This window comes from Anabas testudineus, chromosome 12 (assembly GCF_900324465.2).
Source record: "Anabas testudineus chromosome 12, fAnaTes1.2, whole genome shotgun sequence".
NCBI lineage: Eukaryota > Metazoa > Chordata > Actinopteri > Anabantiformes > Anabantidae > Anabas > Anabas testudineus.
The window spans coordinates 8,134,694-8,143,467 of NC_046621.1; the positions used below are offsets into that span (position 1 = coordinate 8,134,694).

The 8,774-nt window shown below is 36.5% G+C and overlaps 1 protein-coding gene across 1 annotated transcript in view; it reads left to right on the top strand.

The window, feature by feature from the left end:
- The window catches only part of LOC113159659 (astrotactin-2), a 212,705-nt gene extending 204,784 nt beyond the window's left edge, over positions 1-7,921 (top strand). Inside the window, exons 21-23 of the mRNA XM_026356476.1 lie at positions 2,936-3,036; positions 3,178-3,361; positions 6,333-7,921. Of these exons, the coding sequence (XP_026212261.1) occupies positions 2,936-3,036; positions 3,178-3,361; positions 6,333-6,570 (523 nt within the window). The 3' untranslated portion in view covers positions 6,571-7,921. The remainder of the gene's footprint in view (positions 1-2,935; positions 3,037-3,177; positions 3,362-6,332) is intronic.
- The last annotated feature ends 853 nt before the right edge of the window (positions 7,922-8,774 follow it).

Here is an 8,774-nt window from a genome sequence, read left to right on the forward strand (position 1 = left end):
TGATGGCTCTGTAATATTCAAGTGTCCTGACAGTGTGGCATCAAGACAGCATGCATTATTTTAGGACCCTGAAACCAAAGCAACACATAGGTTCCTAAGTGGTTCAGAAATAGAGCAGTTGTCCAGCAATCATGGAGTTTCAATTTTTACGCACCTCTTAATTTACTATAGACGGATAGGAGGAGTTGTGGGTCCTATTCAAGTGTCCTTGGGCAAGACACTAAACCCCATTGGTGTTAAAGGCACTATGTAATTGCAGACTATTTTGCTGTGGTATCAGTAAGAGCAGTTTAAAACTCAGCTATTATCAAAGCAGCAGTGGATAGTGAATAGTTGTGCTCATTCATAGGAGCTTTCTTTTTCAGAATATGACCAGTTCCTCCTTGTACTGTTATTCAGAAGTACACAGATTGGCATTTTCAAAAGGCCATTTAAAGGTCATTTGTTTTCAGTTTTGAGCAGTGAGGCCTACACAACTCGAGATGCATTACATTTTTTCATTGTGTCTCATCTCCTATTGAAGTGTCTTGAACTGTTTGGTGTGGTGGTTTCAGTGTACTGAATGGTCTGTCAAGGAACCCATATAATTCTGATGTTTGACATTTTCAGAGTGAGGAACTTTGTCCTTATAGAGTTCTTGGAGTCAAGCCAGATGCCCCTTTACTCCTGTTTCCTCTACCATTGTGGTACTGGCTGTGCTCATTTTCAGATATAATTAAATTCCACAATCTCTGGCTCCTTGTTAACAAGACATTTTCTGAAAAAACTATATGATGTCTGTGTGGTCAAATATATTCCCACCTAGCAAGATGATTCAAACTCTAAACTCTATTCTATTCGAAATTTTTATTTAAATGTTTATTTATTTTTTCTGTAGAAATATTTGTATCATTTTATATTTCAAGCCTCTCGTCATAATATAATGAAGAATTATTTTATGGTAATAGAATTTCAATTATGAAGTAATAATATTTTAATAACTAAAGTAATAACTATGTAATATCTAGGTTTAACTATGGACATGTCTAAATTTGTTGTCTGTCTCTGTGCAATAACCATGAAACAGAGATAAACTACCACAAAACTACGTGATTCTACTTGATATGATAATATAACATTGGGCCAAAAACTAAAAGCTATTTATAGTAATTACCTGGGAACTCACCTGGTGGTTTCTAGATAATAATCATGAAGGGAAGGAAAGAGAAAAGCACTTTCCAATTAAGACCAACTACCTGCCTTTTGATAACATGGAAGGTCCTATTGGACATAGCTGCTGTTGGTCCACTTGATCCAATAAACGAGCACAGCTCAGAAGGGCATAGGAAACAACAACAGAGGCTCAAAGCACCAGTTGCTTATGGACAGAATAGTCACCAATGGCTTAAGATCCAGCCAACCCAACCTGAGTAGAGCCTGGATTGACTACAGGAAATCCTACAACACAGTGTCACACACATGGATTTGGGAATGCCTGGCACTATTCAGAGTCAACAGGATATTCTCTTTAAGAAGCATAATGACACAGAGGGATGAAAGTTTCCATATTAACTGATACAGGACACAGAGAGTCCACTGTAAACACCATACTGTGGGAGAGGCCACTTGTAATGAAAAAATATAAACACATCAGTGAACTTCTGTCCCATTCTTATGACTGCAACATCTCAGGAACACCTGTAGAGAATTTCATTACATCTGGCACAAACCTCCACTTTAAGTCATAAATGAACTGATTAGCAAATGAATGTGGACAGACATGAACACAAACTGGAATTTGACTGTTTGGCAGAGTCATACAACCTGTAAGGCAGTAATTCTAGGTTCATCTTAGGTTACATCTTTTGTACTTTAATGGCTCAAAAGATGAAAGTGTGGCAAGCTCTCTAAAACACTATTCTTCAAAGCCTTTAAGCTCTTAACTAATATAATATCAAGAGATTGCGTAAGGGTAAAACAAATGATATTTTGGAGATTTATTCCACCCATATTCAGTTACCTTGCTATTAATGAATCATTCATGTTCTAATCATTTTTTAAACATGTCTGGAGTCAAACATGCGGCTGCGGCACAGACAGCTGGAGAACAGTCAAGCCTGTTATTCTTATCTGCAAACCCCTGTAGCAACTGTGGCTGACCTGAGATCAGACCTCTGTAATGCTTCTGAACATCTTTATGACAAATGCCTGGTTAGCAAATAGTACATACAGGAGTCTGTGTAGTTACAGTACTGGAAAATTTTCAACTACTGTTGTTTTAATGGTATTTAACATGCATTTCGTTTTGAGTCTCCCAACTCTGTCGCATCTTACATCAACCGGTCAATCAAAGTTGTCAATTATGTCAAATATCTTATTAAAAAACACAAACCTTTAAGAAAACTTAAATCAGTTTTATAGCATCTACCTAAAATGACTAGAGCCATTTTTTAGAAAATTGTGTTTGATGTGTAGTACTGTGGATGGGTGGAGTTTAAGACCTGTACTCCATCTATGACTTAAGTTTGCTTCACTTCTCTTCTTAATATGTCAATGTGAGTTTGAATAGCACCGATTTTTCATCTTTGTAAGATGTCATTGTAATGTAAAATAGACCATATTATGGAATGTGACATAAACAGATTTGCTGACTAAGAATATTGAGGATTTATATCTTAATGAAGGGTAAACATCCACTCATATGTCACTTTTGAAGCCTTATTTTTCTTGTTTTTTACTTGGTGAACTCCTTTGGTGAGGAGTGAGTTGTCTTTGGCTCCCTCACTAAACATTTGTAGTTGGATAGTTAGAGTTTAAAGTGTGTTGTTCAGGGGTAAACTGGTAATGGCTTCCAGACTTTTAATGAGTATTTCCTCCTAACGTTGCCACTTTTTTCCTACCCACCTTGGGATACTTGCCACAAATAATAAACTCACTTTTTTTCTGTCATTTTGAGGTTTACTCTGAATGCAGTGGATAGCCGAGGCAGTCACTCTGAGTCCAGCTTTGTTTCAGTACGGACATCCTGTCCAGTGGTGGATGACAGCCGAGCTGAAGGTATTTTCACCTTTTGACTTTTGAGTTAAAAACAAACACGTACAGTACATATTCATTTTTGGCATCACAGAAATTCTTTCCTTCACTGCTTTTTATCTTTCTATATATTTTGTTTGTTGTGTGTCTCATCCTTGCTCACAGAGATAGCAGACAAGGTGTACAACTTATACAACGGCTATACCAGTGGCAAAGAGCAGCAGATGGCCTACAACACACTGATGGAGATCCCTCCTCCACTGCTGTATAGAGTCCAGCACCACTACAATTCACACTATGAGAAGTTTGGAGACTTTGTGTGGCGTAGTGAGGATGAGCTGGGCCCCAGGTGAGATTTGGATGATGGCACAGTGTTCTCATGCAGGCTAAAAGTGTTAATGTTGTCAGCTATTTCTGAGATCCAGGCTAAAAACATGTTAATTTCAAGCTTTTTGTTCTAACTACAACTAGAGTTTTGAAGTTAATACGGTAGCTAGCATTGTTGGTCTATTTTGGGTGCACTGCTTTTATCCAAAATATTGATATTTTTGTGTATATCAACAAATGGTAAATATACACACAGTTTTTATTTTTATATTCCATTTTTGTTACCTCTTTTTTTTTTTAATTATATAGATATTTAGTCAACATTAGATTAAAACCAAGTTACAGTATGTTAACAAAATGAACACTGGATGATTCAAACATTTTATCTCTAACAGTTTTTCTTTTGTTTTAGGTTTTTTTCTTAAAATGTTATAATTTAATTAAGTATGCTGCTATTTATCTGAGTCTCCTGTGCTCTTGTTGATGACGTGTTGTTTAGGATTGATTACAGTCATCCTGAGGTTTCTTACGTAACAAAAGCCAAAGCTGTGTGAACTAGTCCTGCCAGATTCAAACAATTTGGCCATTTCTCATGACATTGTCTGCACCCCATCCAAGCAGGAGTACTGTTGCACAATTGCCCTGTCCCCCTCCTCATGAACCCTTATTTTCCAAAGTGCTACTGAAAAGCGAGGGGGCAAGGTCACCATGAATACTCTGGGGTTACAGTTGGTCCTCACATTACCATGGTGATGCCAAAACAGCATTTAACAGCCAAGTCTGACACTAAATTTGACAGTTGGGAAACACTAAGTCAACTTCCAACATCATTTCCTCTTCTTCATCATAAAAAAAGTTCCTCCATGTTCACACCACACAACCCCAACATCCATCCACCATGACCCTCTTTAAAGGGACTCCCCCATTATAGTTTGTTGTGTGAACAAACAGTGAGACATTGGAACACCCTGAAGACAAAGGGAAGGTTACTGACAAAAAGGTAAGGGAGGAAATACTTTACATTCATGTATGCACGTCTGACAAGGCAGTTGGTTCAGAACTCATGGTAGCAGCAAAAGATCTTAAGTTATGGCCCAATGTTTTGGTTTGTCCACCCCCACTGCCTGGAAGCACTCCTTTCAAGCCGTAAATAATATAATAATTGTGGAATAACTTTGGTCTGCAAGAAGATTGTGCTTCTTTCTGATTGGTATAGGGGGGTGGGAGGTATGGGTTGGCCATTGGTTAGTTAATATGGGGACAAGGGTGGTCGAATGGTGTGTTTACATATGTGTGTTTGCGAGAAGGGTGGTTGAGAGGTGGTGGTGGTGGGGTTTGGATGAGCGAGCAAGAATTATTTACTGCCTGAAGTTGGCAGGGTTGAACCTCATTGGGGTAATTTACAAGCAGCCTGTATTGGTGGTGCCTTTTAAAAGGTAACAGAATGGCCAAGTGAAACGTAAGCACAGTCAGCACTCCTCCAGGAGCTGAGAATCCCAGGAGCCCCCAAATGTCCAATAGCATGCTTACAACTGAGCACAAGCTCCTATCATGTAATTCTATTGTTCTCCAGTTGTGCTGTGATAAATGTTACTGTTTTTTTATCTTTATTGTAAACACAAGTATTGTTTTGCACTGCAGTGTACTTTTTCTACATATCAGTCTTCTAGTTGTGGGCTGCGTTCCCTTGGAGCTGTGTTTGTGTCATAATCAGTTACTTTGGACTCAGTTCCTTAAATCACAAGAAGCAAAATCTTTGAGTTAGTTGCAGTAGTTGCCAACTGATTACACAGAAATATTCATTTACATGGTTCTTTTTCCTTTTTTAAGTAGCTGCTTTGTCTTTCTGAATGACATTTAATGTGTTTGATTTGTCCCTAGCTCACATGCTTGCAGCCTCCATTGATTATGTGTTTGGTATGCTGTTGTTTCAGACTTAAGAATTTAAGGGAAATGAGAAAAAATGCCCCCCCTCCTCCTTCAGCAAATAAGTGAAAAGGATGTCTGTACTCCTTGCTTAACTAAAGACAGATGTTGATGCTCAAAAGACACTGCTTTTCAAAACAAATGGAATTTTGCCCTTCTCCGTGTGTGTTTTCCTCATTTTAGTATCCATATGAGCTAAACAACCTGGAGTACTTTTTCTAACAGTGTATTTTTGTTTTGCAAGTGTGGACTGTATGCATGTATATATGTGTGTGTGTGTGTTGGTTTTGTGAGCCATGCTTGCAGTACTAAAATGAGCTGAACTGACATGTGGCTTCTTCATGTCGTAAACAGTAGCTCCAGACTCCAGACCTGGAGTGAAAATTCTTGCTTCCACTCACTTTATATAAGCAACCTCTTTAGTACCGATCCACAACACGAGAACTCAAAATACCAATGCATGTGGTGTCTTTGACCCAGTCTGGCAGCTAAATGAGAGTGACGAACAGGAAAGGCATAGTTGTAGTTCTTGCAACTGTGGTAACATTTAAAGCCAAAGTACTTTAATGCAGACACAGAACCACTGGCAGAACAAATGAAAACACAGTGTCACATTTATCTACTTTCTTTTCTGTCTTTTTTTTTTAAATAAAGTATATCAAAATCAAACATGAGTCACCTTATACTCAAGTATACAGAGTAAAAGATCTGAGGCTGCATTTATGTTGTAGAGAAATTAAAAACTGGGGCTTTTTTCTATCCATCCAATATCGCGAACACATACAGCAAAACATTTTTATTGCTGTTTTATACAGCTAAAAGAGCAATTAGTTGACCTACCTTTTCTACTTTTATAAGCTATTTTTAAAATTTCGTGATTTTCAAGACTGATATAAATCATCTAGTATTGATTAACGCACATGCTCAATCAATTTATCTAGCATTTACCTGCTTGTTTAATAGATTATAATAATAATTTTCATTTTTTTTTGTTAATCAATACTGCATTTTACAACTTAATTAAATTACATTTTGTGTAATGATATTTTTGTTTTTTCATTCAACAGAAAAGCCAACCTGATACTTCGAAGGGTAGACAAAATCAGCCACTACTGCCGGTCCCTCCTGCATAGCACCCACATCCAGAGCCGTACCGACACCATGGCATATGTCTTCTGCCGCAGTGAAGAGGGTCGACCTCCTAGTAACACGTGGCATGGCTCTTTACACGAAAGTCGCACCACCTGCATGGAAAAGCTCATTTCTGTTCAGCGCAACACATACAGCAACACCAAACTCCGATGAGACAGGAGTTTGGAGACAAGTGGTGTGGTCTCTTTTAATTTCCTGCAAAGGAACATCATTTATTGATGTACCTCGTCACTCCACTGCAGCAGGTGTATCTCCAGTGACTGGTGCATTTGGAAAACCAGGAGAGCCTAAAAAACCTCAGAATTCACTGGACATTGTGTTAAAGCTACTGAAAAACATATTTTTGTGTGGCCTACTTTTATTATAAGACCGAAGATTAAAAAAATGGAACGAACAACATATTTCTCAACTACAAGATGCCAGTGATTGCACATATCAATGACAAACTGCAGTGTGAACATGTAAAATATCATTCAACCAAGAGGAAAAACTGGTTGGCTTAAGTACTTTGAATGTAATATTGTAGTTCCTATTTGGTGCTTTGAAGCTTACCTGGAACTCTTAAAAGAGAAAAAAAGACATCAATAGCTTAACTGATTTGCCTTTACTACCTTTATTTGAAAGGAGAGATTGAAATGTGTTAAAGCCATTTGAAAATCACTTACTCGTTTTCAAGTTCTACTATAAATTATACAATTAAAGCTTTGCTTCATGAATTTAAAATCAGTAAGTGAACAACTAAGTAGTTAGTCTTGTATTACATTTGATAGAGTCATTTGAAATAGCAAGGCTATGTGTGGTAACAGGATTGAAACATAGGCTCCTACCAGCCTGTTAAAATTATGCAAAGATCAAGTGGGTTGCAGACAGACATCATAATCAATCATCAAGACTTTTAATACAGTGCTGATTTCTGTACTGTAATTTAGGAATCCCTTTGTCATTTCCTTTTTTGATATTAGAGGAACTAAAATCAGTGCTATTGGAAAAATAGTAGCTCATTTTATAACATTTGTTAGACTAGAAATTGACCTGAACATAGATTTATTATGCACCCAGGACAATGCTTTTGCCACACTGAAGTCTTTAAATACTTTCATTGCATTACATAATTACAGTTGGTACATAACCAAACACAATATTGATACAGAAAGTATAATAATTTGGAAGCTATGACAGTAGAAGTTATATACTCATATTTTTGTGGAGTCAGATATATTATAAGATAATGATCTATTAATTCTGAGAAACATTTACAAGTGGCCAAAGGGTTTGTGTTGAACCAGCTGTAAACATCTGAGGTACTGTACACTGAATTGAGAAGAATCAGTGATTGTAAGGATCATCCATGGGCCTTTGAATCCACTTACTTTTGAGCCCAATGTTATATCTTCAAAGCCATGGATATTGTTTTAATGGAGATAATGCCTTTTTTCAATATTTTCATCTCATGTTATATCAATTGTAATAATAAATTATTACATTGTAAATTTTGAATTGTAAAAAAAAGATGTCTGTATTATTATGTCGCTTTGATTGTCTTTTTCAGAAGAAAAAGTGAAATGTGAAATATTAAAAATGTATATAAAATCAAAAGACTTTTATTTCATCACTATAATACAACCATTACTTTACATTACATTAATTTAAGTGGAAATATCACTTTCATCTGAACAGCTGTGAGGCATTTTTTTAAACTTCACAAGTGGAAAATAAATAGATACTGTATAAGTCACTGCATATTGTTTTCTACGTGTTTCTGCCTGCCTTTCCGTTTTCAGTATATGCTTCCAAATGCAATTTAATCTGAAAAAACTGAATCAAAATGTGAATTATCTCTTTGAATTGCAAGCTTTCAACAGCCACCACTGCCTAAATAGCTGGCGGATAAATTGTCATGTTAGTTAATAGCCAGTTTAATTCTATGGTACTCTCACACTTCCTTATTTAAACCTGAGTGTTCACTTTGTGGTGTGTTTACGTCATTTTGGAAGAAAGTGAAGAAAAGGAATGTTGCCTTAACCTGAAAGTGTTAACATATGTTGGAACACACACACCCAAAATCAGTTGTATTCTTGACTTTGTAATAAATTAGCTTCAGCAGATATTGCTTACCTGTATAAAAAGTATAATTAAAATTTAATTCTACACTGTTAACTTTGAAGGGGCCATGTTATGCTATGTTCATTTATTATATTTATATTAATTTGCATAATATATTTTAAATATACTTTTACTGATGTGATGACGGGTGCCCATATTTAAACGTTTTAAAACAACTGTACGTATGTAGCAGAAATCACACAAATACAAAATTGTGTGTCTTGTTCTCTGGACCCAGTCAAAATCGCTCCCTC